Source organism: Pristiophorus japonicus, chromosome 7 (genome assembly GCF_044704955.1).
Source record: "Pristiophorus japonicus isolate sPriJap1 chromosome 7, sPriJap1.hap1, whole genome shotgun sequence".
NCBI classification, from domain to species: domain Eukaryota; kingdom Metazoa; phylum Chordata; class Chondrichthyes; family Pristiophoridae; genus Pristiophorus; species Pristiophorus japonicus.
In genome coordinates, this window is record NC_091983.1 from 195,245,018 (window position 1) to 195,267,606 (window position 22,589).

General features: G+C 46.0%; 1 protein-coding gene across 4 annotated transcripts in view; it reads right to left on the minus strand.

Annotated features, from left to right (window-relative positions):
• ak9 (adenylate kinase 9) overlaps nucleotides 1-22,589 on the minus strand; it is a 702,269-nt gene that overhangs the window by 434,613 nt on the left and 245,067 nt on the right. For all 4 annotated transcript variants that reach the window (XM_070885675.1, XM_070885673.1, XM_070885672.1 and 1 more), the window contains exon 16: nucleotides 16,918-17,072. In XM_070885675.1, coding sequence (XP_070741776.1) covers nucleotides 16,918-17,072 — 155 coding nt within the window. The remainder of the gene's footprint in view (nucleotides 1-16,917; nucleotides 17,073-22,589) is intronic.

Here is a 22,589-nt window from a genome sequence, read left to right on the forward strand (position 1 = left end):
AACATGATTTCCCTTTCATAAATCCATGCTGATTTGGACCGATCCTGTCACTGCTTTCCAAATGTACTGCTATTGCATCTTTAATAATTGATTTCAGCATTTTCCCCACCACCGATGTCAGGCTGACCGGTCTATAATTCCATGTTTTCTCTCTTCCTCCTTTTTTAAAAAGTGGGGTTACATTAGCTGCCCTCCAGTCCATAGAACTGATCCAGAGTCTATAGAATGTTGGAAAATGACCACCAATGCATCCACTATTTCTAGGGCCACTTCCTTGAGAACTCTGGGATACAGACTATCAGGCCCTAGGGATTTATCGGCCTTCAATCCCATCAATTTCCCTAATAAAATTTCCTGACTAATAAGGATTTCCTTTAGTTCCTCCTTCTCGCTCGACCCTCGGTCCCCTAGTATTTCCGGAAGGTTATCGTGTCTTCCTTAGTGAAGACAGAACCAAAGTATTTGTTCAATTGGTCTGCCATTTCTTTGTCCCCCATTATGACTTGACCTGATTCTGACTGTAAGGGACCTACATTTGTCTTCGCTAATCTTTTTCTCTTCACGTGTCTGTAGAAGCTTTTGCAGTCAGTTTTTATGTTCCCTGCAAGCTTACTATTTTCCCCCTCCTAATTAACCCCTTTGTCCTCCTTTGCTGAATTTTATATTTCTCCCAGTCCTCAGATTTGCTGCTCTTTTTGGCCAATTTATATGCCTTTTACTTGGATTTAACACTATCCCTCATTTCCCTTGTAAACCACGGTTGAGCTACCCTCCCCGTTTTATTTTTACACCAGACAGCATGTACAATTGTTGAAGTTCATGCATGTACTCTTTAAATGTCTGCCATTACCTATCCACCGTCAACCCTTTAAGTATCATTCACCAGTCTATCCTAGCCAATTGACGTCTCATACCGTCGAAGTTACCTTTCTTTAAGTTCAGGACCCTAGTCTCTGTATTAACTGTCACTCTCCATCTTAATGAAGAATTCTACCATATTATGATCACTCTTCCCCAACTTTAGGTGCCAGGCAGTGCCCCAGGAGAGGCATGAAAGCAGATCAAAAACCCAAGGCTAATTAGGAAAGAAAATCTGGAAAATTCCTTTCCAATCCCGCTATGCAATCAAAAGTAGTTTAGAAGATCACGTTCACCATGACTTGCATTATTTTGTACCTAACTCTTGTACGATGCAATCTTTTCCCCCAAGTAGGAATTGGTCCAACTTTATTTCGAAGGTATAAAGTGAATCAGTACTCATTGAACCAGCCAGCAATTTGTTCCATAGGTCTACTATTGTCTGGAAAAAGAATAACCGTCAAACATCTCACTGAATTCTTTCCTTTGTACTCATAACCCCTAGTCTTCCACAACTTTGAAATTGAAATAATCTGGCAACATGCACAGAATCTAGTTCTTTCATTATTATATACACCTCAATCAAATCGCCCCTGAGTCTACACTTCTCTAAAGTATATAGACCAAGCTCTTTAAACCTATCGGGGCAGCTAAGGCAAATTAAACTGGGAATTATTCTTGTGACCCACCTCTGAATCTTTTCCAAAGCCTCAATATCACACATCATGTGAAGGGACAAAAACTGAACACAGTATTCTAAATGATGCATAACCAAAGTATTGTACAATGATAAAATGGTGTGTCTTGCTTTTACATTGAATGACAATTTCTACATTGAATATACAGTACAGAAACAGGCTATTCGGCACAACCAATCTACTCAAGACTCCTCCCATCTTTCCTCATCAAACTCCATCAGCATAATCCTCTATCCCCTTCTCCCTCATGTTTAGCATGTATGTACTCCTATGTTGTAACTTCACCTGGTTGGCACTTCATTTTTAGGTAAGCCTGGTGCTGCTCCTGGCATGTTCTTCTACATTCCTCATTGAACCATGATTTTCCCCAGGCTTGATGGTAATGGTAGAGTGGGGAGTTCGCCAGGCCATGGGGTTACAGATTGTGGTGGAATACAATTCTGCTGCTGCTGATGGCCCACAGCACCTCATGGATGCGCAGTTTGAGCAGCTAGATCTGTTCGGAATCATTTCCTATTTCCTATTTGCTACACAACACAATGGAGGTTGCCTTAGAATAAGAGGCCGCCCATTTAAAACTGAGATGAGGAGAATTTTCTTCTCTCAGAGGGCTGTGCATCTGTGGAATGTGCTGCCTCAGAGAGCTGTGGAAGTTGAGACATTGAATAAATTTAAGACAGAAATAGTTTCTTGAAAGATAAGGGAATAAGGGGTTATGGAGAGCTGGCAGGGAAGTGGACCTTAGTCCATGATCAGATCAGCCATGATCGTATTAAATGGCGAGCAGGCTCGAGGGGGCCATATGGCCTTCTTCCGCTCCTATTTCTTATGTTCTTATGTTCGGACACGACAACAGCACACACAGCTCAGTCAACTCTTCAAAGTCTTCCTCACTAACATCTGGGGAGAACTGTCCCACAGACTAGTCGAGCAACAGCCTGACATAGTCATACTCACAGAATCATACCTTTCAGCCAATGTCCCAGATTCATTCGTAATAAAGTGGATGAATTGACTGCGCAGGCAGCTATTAACGAAAATAATGTAATTGGGATTACGGAGTCATGGCTCCAAGGTAAACAAGGCTGGGAACTCAACATCCAGGGGTATTCAATATTCAGGAAGGACAGACAGGAAGGAAAAGGAGGTGGGGTAGCATTACTGGTTAAAGAGGAGATTAACGCAATAATAAAGAAGGACATTAGCATGGATGATGTGGAACCTATATGGGTAGAGATGCGAAACACCAAAGGGCAGAAAATATTAGTGGGAGTTGTGTACAGACCACCAAACAGTAGTAGGGAAGTTGGGGATGGCATCAAACAGGAAATTAAGGATGCATGCAATAAGGGTACAGCAGTTATCATGGATGACTTTAATCTACATATTGATTGGGCTAACCAAACTGGTGCAATACTGTGGAGGAGGATTTCCTGGAGTGTATAAGGGATGGTTTTCTAGACCACTATGTCGAGGAACCAACTAGAGAGCAGGCCATCTTATACTGCATCTTGTGTAACGAGAGAGGATTAATTCGCAATCTGGTCGTGTGGAGCCCCTTGGGGAAGAGTGACCATAATTTGTTAGAATTCTTTATTAAGATGGAGAGTGACACAGTTAATTCAGAGACTAGGGTCCTGAAGTTAAAGAAAGGAAACTTCGACAATGTGAGATTTGATTTGGCTTGGCTAGACTGGAGAATGATACTTAAAGGGTTGACGGTGGATAGGCAATGGCAGACATTTAAATATCACATGGATGAACTACAACAATTGTACATCCCTGTCTGGAGTAAGAATAAAAAAGGGAAGGTGGCTCAACTGTGGCTAACAAGGGAAATTAGGGAAAGTGTTAAATCCAATGAAGAGGCATATAAATTGGCCAGAAAAAGCAGCAAACCTGAGGACTGGGAAAAAGTTAGAATTCAGCAGAGGAGGACAAAGGGTTTAATTAGGAGGGGGACAATAGAGTATGAGAGTAAGCTTGCAGGGAACATAAAAACTGACTGCAAATGCTTCTATAGATATGTGAAGAGAAAAAGATTAGTGAAGACTAATGTAGGTCCCTTGCAGTCAGAATCAGATGAATTCATAATGCGGAACAAGGAAATGGCAGACCAATTGAACAAATACTTTTGGTTCTGTCTTCAGTAAGGAAGACACGAATAACCTCCTGAAAATACTAGGGGACCGAGGGTATAGCGAGAAGGGGGAACTGAGGGAAATCCTTATTAGTCAGGAAACGGTGTTAGGGAAATTGAAGGGACTGAAGGCCGATAAATCCCCAGGGCCTGATAGTCTGCATCCCAGAGTACTTAAGGAAGTGGCCCTAGAAATCGCAGATGCATTGGTGGTCATTTTCCAACATTCCATGAACTCTGGGTCAGTTCCTATGGATTGGAGGGTAGCTAATGTAACCCCACTTTTTAAAAAAGGAGATAGAGAGAAAACAGGGAATTATAGACCGGTTGACCTGACATCGATGGTGGGGAAAATGCTGGAGTCAATTATTAAAGATATAATAGCAGCGCATTTGGAAAGCAGTGACAGGATCGGTCCAAGTCAGCATGGATTTATGAAAGGGAAATCATGCTTGACAAATCTTCTAGAATTTTTTGAGAATGTAACCAGTAGAGTGGATAAGGGAGAACCAATGGATGTGGTGTTTTTGGACTTTCAAAAGGCTTTTGACAAGGTCCCACACAGGAGATTGGTGTGCAAAATTAAGGCACGTGGTATTGGAGGTAATGTATTGACGTGGATAGAAAACTGGTTGGCAGACAGGAAGCAAAGAGTGGGAATAAACGGGTCCTTTTAGAATGGCAGGCAGTGATTAGTGGGGTGCCCCAGGGTTCAGTGCTGGGACCCCAGCTATTTACAATATACATTAATGATTTAGATGAAGGAATTGAATGTATTATCTCCAACTTTGCAGATGACATTAAGCTGGTGGCAGTGCGAGCTGCGAGGTGGATGCTAGGAGGCTGCAGGACTTGGACAGGTTAGGTGAATGGGCAAATGCATGGCAGATGCAGTATAATGTGGATAAATGTGAGGTTATCCACTTTGGTGGCAAAAACAGGAAGTCAGATTATTATCTGAATGGTGACAGATTAGTAAAAGGGGAGGTGCAACGAGACCTGTGTGTCATGGTACATCAGTCATTGAAGGTAGGCATGCAGGTACAGCAGGCAGTAAAGAAAGCAAATGGCATGCTGGCCTTCATAGTGAGGGGATTTGAGTATAGGAGCAAGGAGGTCTGACTGCAGTTGTACAGGACCTTGGTGAGACCACACCTTGAGTATTGTGTGCAGTTTTCGTCTCCTAATCTGAGGAAGGACATTCTTGCTATTGAGGGAGTGCAGCGAAAGTTCACCAGACTGATTCCCGGGATGGCAGGACTGACATATGAAGAAAGACTGGATCAATTAGGCTTATATTCACTGGAATTTAGAAGAATGAGAGGGGCTCTCATAGAAACATATAAAATTCTGACGTGATTGGACAGGTTAGATGCAGGACGAATGTTCCCGATGTTGGGGAAGTCCAGAACCAGGGGTCACAGTCTAAGGATAAGGGGTAAGCCATTTAGGACCGAGATGAGGAGAAACTTCTTCACGCAGAGAATTGTGAACCTGTGGCATTCTCTTCCACAAAAAGTTGTTGAGGCCAGTTCGTTATATATATTCAAAAGGGAGTTAGATGTGGTCCTTACGGCTAAAGGGATCAAGGGGTATGGAGAGAAAGCAGGAATGATGTACTGAAGTTGCATGATCAGCCGTGATCATATTGAATGGTGGTGCAGGCTCAAAGGGCCGAATGGCTTACTCCTGCACCTATTTTCTCTGTTTCTATGTTTCTATTCCTCATGGTTTCAGGTCAAGCATGGGCAAGGAAACCTTCTGCTGATTACCACCTACCGCCCACCCTCACCTGATGAATTCTACATATTGAACACCACTTGGAAGAAGCACTAAGGGGAGCAAGGGCGCAGAATGCACTCTATGTGGGGGACTTGAATGTCTTTCACCAAGAGTGGCTCGCTAGCACCACTACAGACCGTGCTGGCCATGTCCTGAAGCACATAGCTGTCAGACTAGTGCTGCGGCAGGTAGTTAGAGAACCAACACGAGGGGAAAAAACTACTTGACCTCGTCCTCACCAATCTACCTGTTTCAGTTGCATCTTTCCATGACAGCACTGTCCACTGCACAGTCATGAGGAGACAAAATCCCATCTTCACACTGAGGTCACCCTCCATCATGTTGTGTGGCACTACCACCGTGCTAAATGGGATAGATTCAGAAGAGATCTAGCAGCTCAAAACTGAGTGTCCAAAAGGTGCTGTGGGCCATCATTAGCAGCAGAATTGTATTCCACTATAATCTGTAAACTCATGGCCCAGCATATCCCTCACTTTACCAATACCATCAAGCCAGGGGACCAACCCTGGTTCAATGAGTGCAGAAGAGCATGCCAGGAGCAGCATCAGGCATATCTAAAAATTAGGTGCCATCCTGGGGAAGCTGCAACACAGGACTGCATGCATGCTAAACTGCGGAAGTAGCATGTTGGAGACAGAGCTCAGTGGTCCCATAATCGATGGATCAGATCAAAGCTCTGCAGTCCTGCCACATCCAGTCGTGAATGGCAGTGGACAATTAAACAACTAACGGGAGGAGGAGGCTTCATTACTATCCCCATCCTCAATGATGACGGAGCCCAGTACGTGACTACTAAAGACAAGACTGAAGCATTCGCAACCATCTTCAGCCAGAAATTTCAAAACTAAGATGAGGAGAAATTTCTTTTCTCAGAGTGTTGTGAATCTGTGGAATTCGCTGCCTCAGAGAGTTGTGGAAGCTGGGACATTGAATAAATTTAAGACAGAGATAGACAGTTTCTTAACCGGTAAGGGAATAAGAGGTTATGGGGAGCGGGCAGGGAAGTGAACTTGAGTCCATGATCGGATCAGCCAAGATCGTATTAAATGGCGGAACAGGCTTGAGGGGCCGTAGGCCGACCCCTGCTCGTATTTCTTATGTTCTTATAAATGCCGAGTGGATGATCCATATTGGCCTCCTTCTGCGATCCCCACCATTACAGAAGCCAGTCTTCAACCAATTCGCTTCACTCCAAGTGATATCAATAAATGACTGAGCGCACTGGATACAGCAAAGGCTATGGGCCCCGACAACATCCCGGCTGTCATTTTTTAAAATTCGTTCCGGGATGTGGGCATCGCTGAAAAGGCCAGCATTAATTACCTATCCCTAATTGCCCTTGAGAAGGTACTGGTGAGTCCTTGTGGTGAAGGTAATCCCACAGTGCTGTTAGGGAGCGAGTTCCAGGGTTTTGACCCAGCGACGACGAAGGAGTGGCGATATACTTCCATGTCAGGATGGTGTGTAATTTGGAGAGGAATGTGCAGGTGATGGTGCTCCCTTGCACCTGCTGCCTTGTCCTTCTTGGTGGCATTTAGGAGGTGTTGCCGAAGAAGCTGTAGCGAGTTGCTGCAGCACATCTTATAGATCTTAGTGCTGAAGACTAGTGCTTCTGAACTAGCCACGCATCTAGCCATGCTGTTCCAGTATGGCTATAACACTGACATCTACCTGACAATGTGGAAAACTGCTCATGTATGTCCTGTCCACAAAAGCAGGACAAATCCAATCTGGCCAATTACCATCCCATCAGTCGATTCTCAATCATCAGCAAAGTGATGGAAGTTGTCATCAACAGTGCAATCAAGCGGCACTTACTCAGCAATAACCTGCTCACCAATGCTCAGTTTGTGTTATGCCAGGGCCACTTGGCTCCAGACTTCATTACAGTCTTGGTCCAAACATGGACAAAAGAGCTGAATTCCAGAGGTCATCATCATAATCAGTCCCTTGGAATTGAGGAAATCTTACTTCCACTCTAAAAATGAGTTCCTAGGTGACTGAACAGTCCATCATCATCATAGGCAGTCCCTCGGAATTGAGGAAGACTTGCTTCCACTCCCTAAGTGAGTTCTTTGATGGCTGAACAGTCCAATACGAGAGCCACAGACCCTGTTACAGGTGGGACAGACATTCGTCGAGGGAAGGGGTCGGTGGGGCTGGTTTGCCGCGCGCTCCTTCCTCTGCCTGCGCTTGGTCTCTTCACGCTCTTTGCGTTGAGACTCGAAGAACTCAATGCCCTCTCGGATGCACTTTCTCCACCTCGGGCAGTCTTCGGCCAGGGTCTCCCAGATGTCAGTGGTGATGTTGCACTTTACCAGGGAGGCTCTGAGGGTGTCCTTATAACGTTTCCGCTGTCCTCCTTTGGCTCGTTTACCATGAAGGAGCTCCACGTAAAGCATTTGCTTAGGGAGTCTCATATCTGGCATGCGATCTATGTGGCCTGCCCACCGAAGCTGATCGAGTGTGGTCAGTGCTTCAATACTGGGGATGTTAGCCTGGTCGAGGACACTGATGTTGATCCGCCTGTCCTCCCAGGGGATTTGCAGGATCTTGCGGAGACATCGTTGGTGATATATCTCCAGTGACTTGAGGTGCCTTCTATACATCGTCCATGCCTCAGATCCATACAGGAGGGCGGGTATTGCTACAGCCCTGTCGACCATGAGCTTGGTGGTAGATTTGAGGACCTGGTCTTCAAACACTCTTTTCCTCAGACGGCCGAAGGCTGCGCTGGCGGCGATGTTGAATCTCTGCATCAATGTCTGCCTTTGTTGATAAGAGGCTCCCGAGATATGGGAAATGGTCCACGTTGTCGAAAGCCACGCCGTGAATCTTGATGACTGGAGGGCAGTGCCGTGCGGCGGTGACAGGCTGGTGGAGGACCTTTATCTTACGGATGTTAAGCGTAAGGCCTATGCTTTCATATCCTCGGTGAATACATCGACTATATCCTGGAGTTCAGCCTCTGAATGTGCGCAGACGTGGACGTCGTCCGCATACTGCAGCTCAATGACAGAGGTTGGGGTGATCTTGGACCTGGCCTGGAGGTGGTGTAGGTTAAACAGCTTCCCACTGGTTCTGTAGTTTAGTTCCACTCCAGCGGGGAGCTTGTTGATTGTGAGATGGAGCATGGCGGCGATGGCGCAGCCCTGTTTGACCCCGGTCCGCACGTGAATTGGGTCTGTAATGGATCCGTTGGGAAGGATCACGGCCTGCGTGTCATCGTGAAGCAGGCGAAGGATGTTGACAAACATTTGGGGGTATCCGAAACGGAGGAGGACGCTCCATAGACCCTCATGGTTGACAGTGTCAAAGGCCTTTTTAAGATCGAGAAAGACCATGTATAAGGGCTGGCGCTACTCCCTGCATTTTTCCTGCAGCTGTTGCGCTGCAAAGATCATGTCTGTTGTGCCCCGTAGGGGACGAAATTCATATTGTGATTCCGGAAGGAGCTCTTCGGCCACAGGGAGAAGTCGACTGAGGAGAACACTAGCGAAAACTTTCCCAGTGGCTGATAGCAGGGAGATTCCCCTGTAGTTGCCGCAGTCGAACTTGTACCTTTTTAAAAAATGGTCACAATCAATGCGTCTATGAGATCTCCCGGCATGCTCTCCTCCCTCCAGATGAGAGAGATGAGGTCATGTATCTGCACCAACAGCGCCTCTCCGCCATAATTTAGCGCCTCAGCAGGGATTCCATCCGCACCCGTAGCCTTTTTATTCTTCAGCTGTTTTATGGCTTTGCCTACCTCGTGCAGCATTGGGGTTTCACTGAGTTGGTGGCGGGTTGCATGCTGCGGGATGGAGTCGGGAACACTCGAGTCAAAGGCAGAGTCTCGATTGAGGAGATCTTCAAAGTGCTCCTTCCATCGGGCCCTGACAGCCTCGGTGTCCTTGATGAGTGTTTCCCCATTCTTGGCCAGGAGTGAGGTGGGGCCTTGGGAGTTTGGACCGTAGGTGGCCTTGACTGCAATGAAGAATCTTCGCATATCGTGGCTGTCGGCCAGTTGTTGTATCTCCTGTGCTTTCTCCATCCATCATCTGTTCTTTAGGTCCCGGGTTTTTTGTTGGACCTCAGCCTTGAGCCGTCTGTAATATTGTTTTGCAGCTCCCGAATTGGGTTGTTCTTTGAGGCTCAGAAATGCTTTGCACTTGCGATCTATTAGTTCTTCGATCTCCTGATCATTTTCATCAAACCAGTCCTGATGTTTTCTGGTTGAGTGACCAATTGTCTCTTCACAGGCACTGGTTATAGGGGCCTGGAGGGCAGACCAAGCGCTGTGGGCATTCAGCATCTCAGGGTCATCAAGGCACGCCAGATTAGCAGTGAGGCGCTGGCTGTATAGGGCTCGCTTAGCTGGGTCTCTAAGTGCCCCGGCATTAACCTTTTTGCGGAACTGCTTCTGCTGTCCCCTCTGCTTTGGGGCAATGTTAATGTTGATGATGGATCGGATTAGGCGGTGGTCCGTCCAACGGTCGTCAGCTCTTATCATGGCACGGGTGATGCGCACATCCTTGCGATCCCTGGCTTGGACAATGACATAGTCAAGCAGGTGCCAGTGTTTGGAGTGAGGGTGTTGCCACGATGCCTTGTATTTGTCCCTCTGACGGAACAGGGTGTTGGTGATGAGTTCATGTTCTAGACATTTTGTCAGGAGTAGGGTACAGCTAGAGTTGGCTTTCCCTACCCCCTCTCTGCCAATCACGCCTTCCCAGAGGGCTGTGTCTTTGCCGACCCTAGCATTAAAATCACCCAGGAGGATCAATTTGTCACCTGTGGGGACGCGGGACAAGAATGTCTCGAGGTTGGAATAAAAGTCCTCTTTTGCCTCATCCGTTGCATTGACTGAAGGGGCGTATGCACTGTTAACTGTGGCGCATTGGTTTCGGGATAGGGTAATACGTAGAGTCATGAGGCATTCGTTAACCCCACAGGGGGAGTCTTTGAGGCGGTCGACCAGCTCATTCTTGACGACAAAGCTGACTCCATGAAGGCGGTGTTCTGCCTCTGGTTTCCCTTTCCAGAAGAAGATGTAACCTCCACCATGTTCCTTCAACTGGCCTTCCCCTGCCCGCCGGGTTTCGCTTAGGGCAGCGATGTCAATGTCAAAACATCTGAGTTCCCAAGCAACTATCACTGTGAGGCGTTCCGGCCTGTTGCTGTTGGGATTGTCCATGAGGGTCCTGACGTTCCAGGTCCCAAACTTCAAGTGGAAAAAGCTTGTGCATGAGTTCTTTTAATGTGGAGTGGCCACTGCACACTGGCAACCATACGGGCTTAGCTGAACAAGGTCTTGGTCCAGTGGCAAGGGGATCCAAGACAACTGGAGACCAGGCACAGCTCCATAAGCTTAATTGCCTACGGCGAAGTGTTGGCCGCAAACTCAGCAGCGAGTAGCGCCATTGATGGTCGATGGCCCGAGGCTTGGTTGGGGGGCTTCCAAAGTTATTTTAAAAGTTAAATGTTGATGAAGATTCTCAATTTGTTTAAAAAGTTTCTAAGAGTTGTTAAAAAGTCCAAGATGTAAATCAATAATAGATTATAAAAGTTTCCCCAATTTAAAAAGTTTCTAAAAGTTGTTAAAAATTCAAAGATGTAGATTAATAATAGATATTTAAAAGTATTTTGATTAAGAGTCTAAAATGTAAGTTTTAAAAGTTCTCCCAAATTGTTCAATAAGTTTACAAGTTGATTAAAAGTTTAAAAATTAATTAAAAGTTGGTTGGGAGTATAAGACGTTGGGTTGAATGCCGCCGTCTCGGTCCCTTCGACAGGTTCAGCGCCGGCCAGGAGTCTCTTCGGCAGGTTGCACGCCGGTATCGGAGACCCTTCAGCCGGTTCGACGTCCCCGAGTCCCTTCGGCTGGTTCGATGTCCCCCGAATCTGTCAGCACAATGAACATCTGGTGGGCAGGTATGGAGTCCTTTCGGACCGGGATGGGCTCTGCCGGTGCAGAGTCCTTTTGGCCTTGGGCCTGATGCAGAGACCTTTCGGCCTGGACAGAAGCAGACCGGCACGGGGGCCCTTCGGCCCGGGACAGAAGTGGGCCGGCACGGGGTCCCTTCGACCTGGGACAGAAGCGGCTGGTAAATAACGCTCCTCTAGCCAACGCCTAACTGAAACACGACAGCTGAAGCTCCTGTGGTATCCCGGCGGTGACCCTGAACAGTCCAATACGAGAACTACAGTCCCTTGTCACAGGTGGGACAGATAGTTGTTGAGGGAAAGGGTGGGTGGGGCTGGTTTGCCGCACGCTCTTTCTGCTGCCTGCGCTTGATTTCTGCATGCCCTCAGCGATGAGACTCGAGGTGCTCAGCGCCCTCCCGGATGCTCTTCCTCCATTTAGGGCGGTCTTTGGCCAGGGACTCCCAGGTGTCAATGGGGATGTTGCTTTTTATCAGAGAGGCTTTGAGGGTGTCCTTGTAATGTTTTTCTGCCCACTTTTGGCTCATTTGCCGTGAAGGAGTTCTGAGTAGAGTGCTTACTTTGGGAGTCTCGTGTCTGGCATGCGAACTATGTGCCCTGCCCAGCTGAGCTGATCAAGTGTGGTCAGTGCTTTAATGCTGGGGATGTTGGCCTGATTGAGGACACTAACATTGGTGCATTTGTCCTCCCAGGGGATTTGCAGGATCTTGCGGAGTCAATGTTGGTGATAGTTCTCCAGCGATTTGAGGTGTCTACTGTACATGGTCCATGTCTCTGAGCCATACAGGAGGGTGGGTATTACTACAGCCCTGTAGACCATGAACTTGTTGGCAGATTTAAGGGCCTGGTCTTCGAACACTCTTTTCTTCAGGCGACCGAAGTCTGCACTGGCGCACTGGAGGCGGTGTTGATCTCATTGTCAATGTCTGCTCTTGTTGATAGGAGGCTCCCGAGGTATGGGAAATGGTCTACGTTGTCCAGGGCCGTGCCGTGGATCTTGATGACTGGGGGACAGTGCTGTGCGGCGGGGACAGGCTGGTGGAGGACCTTTGTCTTATGGATGTTTAGTGTAAGGCCCATGCTTTCGTACGCCTCAGTGAATACGTTGACTATGACTTGGAGTTCAGCCTCGGTATGTGTGCAGACACAGGCGTCGTCCGCGTACTGTAGCTCGACGACAGAGGTTGGGATGGTCTTGGACTTGGCCTGGAGACGACAAAGGTTGAACAGGTTCCCACTGGTTTTGTAATTAAGTTACACTCCAGCGAGGAGCTTGTTGAGTGTGAGGTGCAACATGGCAGCAAGGAAGACTGAGAAGAGGGTTGGGGCGGAGCCTTGTTTGACCCCGGTCTGGACATGGATTGGGTCTGTAATGAATCCGTTGGTAAGGATCACAGCCTGCATGTTGTCGTGGAGCAGGCGGAGGATGGTGACGAACCTTTGGGGGCATCCGAAACGGAGGAGGGCGCTCCATAGACCCTCGCGGTTGACAGTGTCAAAGGCCTTTGTAAGGTTGAAGAAGGCCATGTATAAGTACTGGCGCTGTTCCCTGCATTTTTCTTGCAGCTGTCGCGCTGTAAAAATCATGTCAGTTGTGCCCCGTAGGGGACGAAATCCACACTGTGACTCCGGGAGAAGCTCCTCAGCCACAGGGAGAAGAGAGTTGAGCAGGACTCTGCGATGACTTTCCCAGTGGCTGGTAACAGGGAAATTCTTCTGTAGTTGCCGCAGTCGGACTTGTCCCCTTTTTTTAAAGATGGTTACGATCACTGCATCTCTGAGATCCCCCGGCATGCTCTCCTCCCTCCATGATGAGGTCATGCATTCACGCCAACAGTGCCTCTCTGCCATACTTCAGTGATTCAACGGGGATTCCATCCGCTCCTGTAGCCTTGTTGTTCTTAAGCTGTCTTATGGCTTTTTCTACCTCGTGCAGGGCTGAGGATTTACTGAAGTGTGGTGTGAGTGACTACCCTTGACATCAAGATAGCAGTTGACCAAGTGTGGCTTTAAGGAGCCCTAGTAAAATTGAAGTCGATGGGAATCAGGGGGAAAACTGTCCACTGGCTGGAGTCATACCTAACACAAAGTAAGATGGTTGTGGTTGTTGGAGGTCAATCATCACAGCCTCACGACATCGCTGCAGGAGTTCTTCAGGGCCTAGGCCCAATCATCTTCAGCTGCTTCATCAATGATCTTCTCTCCATCATAAGGTCAGAAGTGGGGATGTTCACTGATGATTGCACAGTGTTCAATTCCATTCGCAACTCCTCACATAATGAAGCAGTCTATGCCTGCATGCAAGACCTGGATGACATTCAAGCTTGGGCTGATAAGTGGCAAGTAACATTCGCACTGCACAAGTGCCAGGCAATGACTATCTCCAACAAGCGAGAGTCTAACCACTATTCCTTGACATTCAATGGCATTACCATTGCTGAATCCCCCACCATCAATATCTTGGGGGTCACCATTGACCAGAAACTTAACTGGACCAGCCACATAAATACTGTGGCAACAAGAGCAGGTCAGAGGCTTGGTATTCTATGGGAAATGTCTCACTGTCTGACTCCCCAAAGACTTTCTACAAGGCACAAGTCAGGAATGTGATGGAATGCTCTCCACTTGCCTGGATGAGTGCAGCTCCAACATAACTCAAGAAGCTCGACACCATCCAGGACAAAGCAGTCCGCTTGATTGGCACCCTATCTACAACGTTAAACATTCACTCCCTCCACCACCTACGCAACCGTGGCTGCAATGTGTAACATCTAGAAAATGCACTGCATCAAACCCCCAAGGCTTCTTCGGCAGCATCTCCCAAACCCGCGACCTCTATATGAAGGACAAAGGCAGCAAGCGCATGGGAACACCATCACCTACAAGTTCCCCTCCAAGTTGCATACCATGCCGACTTGGAAATGTATCGCCGTACCTTCATTGTCGCTGGGTTAAAATCTGCAACTCCCACCCTAACAGCCCTGAGGGAGTACCAGAAGGACTGCAGCGGTTAAAGAAGGCAGCTCACCTGCACCATCTCAAGGGCAATTGGGGATTGGCAATAAATTGAGTTTTAGTGAAGACCGATAGGAGTGACTGGGCCACCCCATTAGTTGTAGTTCCGAAGGCAGACAAAACGGTTGGGCTCTGTAGGGATTATAAAATTACCCTGAATCAAGCAGTTGATGATGAACAGTTCACTTTACCGACATCACAGGATCTGTATGCAGAACTGGCAGGAGCCAATTTCTTCACAAAACTGGATCTCTCCCACACCTATGCTTAACTCCACATTGACCAGGATAGTCAGCAGTTTCTGGCAGCCAACACACAAAGGTTTATATTCATACACTAAGTTGCCCTATTGTATCAAGTCCTCACCAAAGATATTTCAGGCTACCATGGAGCAGATCTTACAGGGAATAAATCATTGTTTGTGCAATCAAGATGATGTGTTGATAGTCACGGGCCTGGTGATTTATCTAATTTCAAAAATGCTAAAACCCTAAATACTCCTCCTCACACCGTTTATCTCATCTAATATTTCACACTCCTCCTCAACTACAATGTCTGCATCTTCCCTCTCTTTTGTGAAGACAGACGCAAATTAAGAACAAAACCAACGTTTTCTGCCTCCACACACGGATCACCTTTTTGGTCTCTCATATGCCCTACTCTTTCCTTTGTTATCATCATGCAGTGCATTTAACCTTGCCACTCATCATGGCCTCAGTGATGGCTTCTCCAATTATCTCCAGCACTGTCTTCTCCAGCGCAGTAAGGTTTTGAAGTATTGTTTCATCCTCACCTGTGTGCTGCTGCTGCTGGTGGTTGTGAGCCAGCTTCGCTTGCAAGAGAAAGGGAAGTGTGTCACTGAATGTGGTGCCTGTCATGGTTCAATAGATGACATTGTGTGCAAGGTGTGAGATGTGGGTGTGACGCTTGCAGCAGTGGCAAGTGTGTGAGGGCAAAGTGAAGGTATGATTTTGAGGTATGAGTTGTGATTGCTAGAGATTGTTGGTAGGTGAGTAATGGGTGTATGGTGCATTGAGCAGTGTGTGAGGCTAGTGGAGCAGTTGGTAGGATGTGGCATTTGAAGATGCATTCACTCACCTTGAGCACTCGTATAAGGTTTGCAGCATTTGCAGGTCCTTGGTGGCAACACACGTGGCATGGACGGCTTCTGCTATCTTCTCCCACTGCCTCTGGCATTCTGACTGGAAGTCCGCCTGCCCCCATGTGGGTAGAGGAGCAAGGCCCCTAGTGCTGCATCTGAGAAGCGCCTTCCCCTTTCTCTTCCCTGTTGCAACATAGCTGCATACAGAGTGACAATGAGGTGCTTCTGCAACAAAGCACTTCTCCTTTAAAGAAGTGCAAGGAGCCTAAGCAAAATTTTATTGGCCAGTAAACTGCAACTGATATTTCCCCCTCTTGAGCGCTAAGCCAATCAGCAGTGTGTTTAACGCTGAGCTCCATACTCCCATATTTTTGGGCCCAATCCAATTCCACCCCCTTTATGTTTTATTAAAGATAGCAGTGCACTAAATGTTCCTCTTTTATGCTCCTGGTGGATGCCTGGAGTACATGTCACAAAATTGAAATACCCTCAACAGATTATGATATTGTGTACCCTTAGCCTATGATTTTCTGTCGATTTATTTTAAGCATAATATTTACACTTGAATGCTTTAAGCCTGGCACATAACTTGGTGATGGGATTAAGGTACTAAGGGCTGCAAAAAAGTTGGGAAGGCTGACCAACATGTGGGTGGTTGGGTCCTGATGGTTTGAAAGGGGCGAATGAGTCATGACAGCTTGGATCTCATTTTCTCCCACAACGCTTAGATCTTGTTCCTTCAATACTGCAAGACTCTGCTCCTCTAATGCTCCAGAGCTTCCTCCCCAGTACTGCTAGAGCTCACACTCCTCTCTCCAAACACCCCACCTCACTCCCAGATTCCAGGACACCCTCTCTGTACTCACAAATTGCATTCCCAGCACTTCTAGATCTCGATCTCCCTACCACCACAACCAGATCTCTCAACTGTCTCCCAGTGATCCCATAATCTGTCCCAGTGTTCCTAGAACCTCTTGACTTCACTGCTCTAAGAATTTGGTACACCCTTTACCAAAGCGGCCCTGAAACTAGGAACCCCCTTTCCTGATCCACCTTTTCAGTGCTCCCAGATCCCAGAGCCATCCCCAATAATGATGTATCCTTGGTAATACTACTTGGCATAACAACCCTGTTGTTATAAAACTTTCACTGGGGTGGTCTATTTCAGGCAGTATATGCCTTTAATATGTAAATTGGGGTCCTATGTTGTGTCAAACTTTCAGCATACGCACTATTTTGCTTTTTTTTAAAAAAGGGAATGAGCTTGTTTTTAAAGACTTCTACTACGGTACAGCTCATTCCTTCCAAAATGCTTGTTATGCTTAACTCAAACAAACTGACCTTTCAGTTTCATCAATAATAAACAGTTTTACCTCTGAAATAGCTTGTACCAATGTATCCATGTAGACTTCAATTGGCAGTTGCACAGAAGCCTGAATTTCTTTCTGAACAGCCTCATTCACAATTGTCTGCACGTCTGGGTGGTTCTCAGAAACCTCTGGAACTGGCATCCTCTCTTTTATAGCTTCTGAACAACAAAACAATTCACACATATTAATTTAGAAATTGAAGCTGTCTAAAATTCCAAATAAAATTATTACAATGTAAAAACTTTTCCAGTCTGATTTTTTAAATATTTTATTTTAATTTGTGATACAAGTACACTATAGGCCTAGTCTACTCAATTTCTCCTCATAGGACAATCCCCCTATTCCAGGAATCAGTCTGGTGAACCTTCATTGCACTTCCTCTATGACAAGTCTATCCTTCCTTAGGTAAGGAGACCAAAACTGTACACAATACTCCAGGTGCGGTCTCACCAGCGCCCTATATAATTGCAGTAAGACATCTTTACACTTATATTCAAATCCTCTTGTAATAAAGGCCAACATACCATTTGCTTTCTTAATTGCTTGCTGTACCTGCATAACTTTCTGTAATTCGTGTACAGGGACACCCAGGTCCCTCTGAACACCAACATTCCCCAATCTCTCACCGTTTTAAAAAAAAATACTGTTTTTCTATTTTTCCTGCGAAAATGGATAACTTCTACATTTCTCCACATTAGATTCCATTTGCCATGTTCTTGCACACCCACTTAGCCTGTCTATAGCCCCTTGAAGTCTCTTTGCATCCTCCTCACAACTTACATTCCCACCTAGCTTTGTATCATCAACAAACTTGGATGTATTACATTTCGTCCCCTCATCCAAATCATTGATATAGATTGTGAATAGTTGAGGCCCAAGCATTGATCCTTGCAGTACCCCACTAGTTAGTCTGCCAACCTGAAAATGACCCGTTTATTCCTTCTCTCTGTTTTCTGTCCGTTAACCAATCCTCAATTCATGTTAGTAGATTACCCGAATCCCATGAGCTCTCATTTTGTTTAATAACCTCTTGTGTGGCAGCTTATCGAATGCCTTCTGAAAATCCAAATATCCACAAACACTGGTTCCCTCTTATCTATTCTGCCAGTTATAACCTCAAAAAAACAGATGTATTAAACATGATTTTTCTTTCACAAATCCATGTTGAATCTGCCCAATCCTATTCTTATTTTCTAAGTGCCCTGTTACCACGTCCTTAATAATAGATTCTAGCTTTTTCCCTACTACTGATGTAATTACTTGGATGAAGGGACCAAGTATAATGTGGCCAAGTTTGCTTATGATACAAAGATGGGTGGAAAGCAAATTGTTAGGAGGACACAAAAAATTTGCAAAGGGATATAGACAGGCTAAGTGAGTGGGCAAACATTTGGCAGATGGATTATAATGTTGGAAAATGTGAGGTTATCCACTTTGGCAGAAATAAAAAGACAGCAAATTATAATTTAAATGGAGAAAAATTGCAAAGTATTGTAGTACAGAGAGACCTGGGGGTCCTTGTGCATGAAACACAAATAGTATGCAGGTACAGCAAGTAATCAGGAAGGCAAATTAAATGTTGGCCTTTATTGCAAGGGGGATAGAGTATAAAAGCAGAGGGTTTTGGTGAGTACTGCGTGCAGTTTTGGTCTCCGTATTTAAGGAAGGATATACTTGCATTAGAGTCTGTTCAGAGAAGGTTCACTAGGTTGATTCCAGAGATGAGGGGGTTGACTTAAATGGATAGGTTGAGTTGGTTGGGCCTATACACATTGGAGTTCAGAAGAATGAGAGGTGATCTTATTGAAACTTATAAGATAATGAAGGGGCTCGACAAGGTGGATGTAGAGAGGATATTTCCACTCATAGGGGAAACTAAAACTAGGGGACATAGTCTCAGAATAAGGAGCTGCCCATTTAAAACTGAGATGTGGAGAAATGTCTTCTCTGAGGGTTGTAAATCTATGGAATTCCCTGCCCTAGAGAGCTGTGGAGGCTGGGTCATTGAATATATTTAAAGCGGAGATGGACAGATTTTTGAACGATAAGGGAGTAAAGGGATATGGGGAGCAGGCAAGGAAGTGGAGTGGAGTCCATGATCAGATCAGCCATGATCTTATTGAATGGCGGAGCAGGCTCGAGGGGCCAAATGGCCTACTCCTGCTCCTATTTCTTATGTTTTTATGTAAGACTAACTGGTCTGTAGTTTCCCGTTTTCTCTCTCCCTCATTTCTTAAATAGCGGCGTTACTTTTGTTACTTTCCAATCCGCGGAACCTTTCTAGAATCTTTGGAATTTTGGAAGATGACAACCAATGAATCCACAATCTCTATAGCCACTTCTTTCAAACCCCTAGGATGCAGGCCACCAGGTTAGCCAGAGCTCAATAAAGAATCATTCCACAGTGAGTTTCTGCATGGAAAACAAGATACATCCTGGCTATAGTGCTGAAGACCTAGACTTGAATACTAGCTTTGCCTCTAGTAAAGCTGTTCCTGCACAGCCACAACACTAGACTATACCTAAAAATGTGGAAAACTGCCCGGTTCACAAAAAGCAGGACAAATCTAACCCGGCCAATATTAGCCATCTTTCATCAGCAAAGTGATGAAAGGAGTCATCAACAGTGTTATCAAGCGGCACTTACACACCCATAACCGATGCTCAGTTTGTGTTCCACTAGGACCATGTGGCTGCAGACCTCATCATAACCTTGTTCCAAAAATGGACTGGTGAGGTGAGTGACTGCCCTTGACATCAAGGCGGCATTCGACAGAATGCAACACCAAAGAGCCTAAGGTCAATGGGGATCAGGAGGAAAATGCGCCAGTGACTGGAGTCATACCTAGCACAAAGAAAGATGGGGGTGGTTGTTGGAGGCTAATCATCTCAGCCCCAGGACATCGCTGCAGGAGTTTCTCAGGACAGCGTCCTAGCCCCAACTATCTTCAGCTACTTCATCAATGACCTTCCTTCCATCATAAGGTCAGAAGTGGGGCTGTTTGCTGATGAGTACATGGTGTTCAGCTCCATTAGCAATGTCTCAGATAATGAAGCCTGCATGCAGCAATACCTGGACAACTTCCAGGCTTGGGTTAATAAATGGCAAATAACATTCGCGTCACATAAGTGTTAGGCAATGACCATCTCCAGCAAGAGTGTCCAAACATATCCCTATGACTTTCCATGCATTACCATCGGCGAAATCCCCACCATCAACATCTTGGGGGTCGCCATTGACAAGAAATTCAACAAGACCAGCCACATAAATGCCTTAGCTACTAGATCAGGTCCGAGGTTGGATATTCTTTGGTGAGTGACTAAAGTAGTCGACAGGGGAATGTCTATGGATGTTTTTTATATGGACTTCCAGAAGGCATTTGATAACATCCAACATAAGAAACTGTTATTTTGCTGCAGTCCTTGTGGTGAAGGTACTCCCACAGTGCTGTAATGGAGGGAGTTCCAGGATTATGACCCAGTGACAATGAAGGAACGGTGATATACTTCCAAGTCAGGATGGTGTGTAACTTGGAAAGGAAAGTGGAGGTGGTGGTGTTCCCATGCGCCTGCTGCCGTTGTCCTTCTAGTGGTAGAGGTCGCGGGTTTGGGAGGTGCTGTTGAAGAAGCCTTGGTGAGTTGCTGCAGTGCATCTTGTAGATGGTACACAATGCAGCCACGGTATGTCAGTGATGGAGGGAGTGAATGTTTAAAGTAGTGGATGGGGTGCCAATCAAGCGGGCTGCTTTGTCCTGGATGGTGTCGAGCTTCTTGAATGTTGTTGGAGCTGCACTCATCCAGCCAAGTGGCGAGTATTCCATCACATTCCCGACTTGTGTCTTGTAGTTGGTGGAAAGGCTTTGGGGAGCCAGGAGGTGAGACACTTGTCACAGAATACCAAGCCTCTGACCTGATCTTGTTGCCACGATATTTGTGTGGCTGGTCCAGTTAAGATTCTGGTCAATGGTGACCCCCAGGATGTTGATGGTGGGGGATTCGGCGATGGTAATGCAGTTGAATGTCAAGGGACGATGGTTAGACTCTCGCTTGTTGGAGATAGTCATTGCCTGGCACTTGTGTGGCGTGAATGTTACTTGCCACTTATCAGCCCAAGCCTGAGTATCGTCCAGGTCTTGCTGCATGCGGGCATGAACTGCTTCATTATCTGAGGAGTTGCGAATGGGACTGAACACTGTGCAGTCATCAGAGAACATCCCCACTTCTGACCTCATGATGGAGGGAAGGTCATTGATGAAGCAACTAGGACACTGCCCTGAGAAACTCCTACAGTGATGTCTTGGGGCGGTGATGATTGACCTCCAACCACCACAACCATCTTCCTTTGTGCTAGGTATGACTCCAGCCAATGGAGAGTTTCCCCCCTGATTCCCATTTTCTTCAGTTTTACTCAGACTCCTTTTTGCCACAATCGTTTAAATACTGCCTTGATGTCAAGGGCAGTCACTCTCACCTTACCTCTGGAATTCAGCTATTTTGTCCATGTTTGGACCAAGGCTGTAATGAGGTCTGGAGCTGAGTGGTCCTGGCAGAACCCAAACTGGGCATCAGTGAGCAGGTTATTGGTGAGTAAGTGCCATTTGATAGCACTGTTGACAACACCTATCACTATCTAAGGTAGAAGCCCACGGAATTGTGGGAAAATTATTGACCTGGTTAAGAAACTGGATGAGTGGCAGGAGATAGAGAGTAGGGATAATGGATAGGTACTCAAATTGGCAGGATGTGACTAGTGGTGTCCTGCAAGGATCTCTGTATGGTCTCAACTATTCATAATATTTATTGATACTTAGATGATGGCATAGAAAGTCATATATCCAAATTTGCAGATGACACAAAGATAGGTGGCATTGTAGGCATTGTAGATAAAAGCATAAAATTACAAAGGGATATTGATCGATTAAGTGAACGTGGCAAATGGATTTCAATGCAAGCAAATATGAGTTCATCCACTTTGGACCTAAAAAGGATAGAACAGGGTACTTTCTAAATGCTGAAAAGCAAAAAACAGTGGAGGTACAAAGAGACTTGGGGGTTCAAGTACACAGATCATTAAAATGTCATGAACAGTTACAGAAAATAATCAAAAAGGCTAATGAAATGCTGACCTTTAAATCTAGAGGACTAGAGTACAAGGGGGTAGAAGTTATTATCCAGCTGTACAAAACCCTGTTAGACCACATCTGGAGTACTGAGTTCTGGGCACCACACCTTAGGAAGAATATAATATTGGCCTTGGGGGGATGCAGCGTAAGTTTACCAGAATGATACCTGGAATTCAAGGGTTAAGTTACGAGGAGCGATTACACAAATTAGGGTTGTATTCCCGAGAATTTAGAAGGTTAAGGGGTGATCTGATCGAAGTTTTCAGGATATTAAGGGGAACATTTAGGGTAGTTAGAGAGAAACTATTTCTGCTCGTTGGGGATTCTTAAACTAGGGGGCATAGTCTAAAAATTAGAGCCAGGCCTTTCAGAAGTGAAATTAGGAAACACTTCGACACACAAAGGGTGGTAGAAGTTTGGAACTCTCTTCAGCAAACAGCAACTGATGCTAGATCAATTGTTAATTATAAATTGGAGAATGATAGCTTTTTGTTAACCAAAGGTATTAAAGGATATGGGTCAAAGACTGGTATTGGAGTTGGATCGCAGATC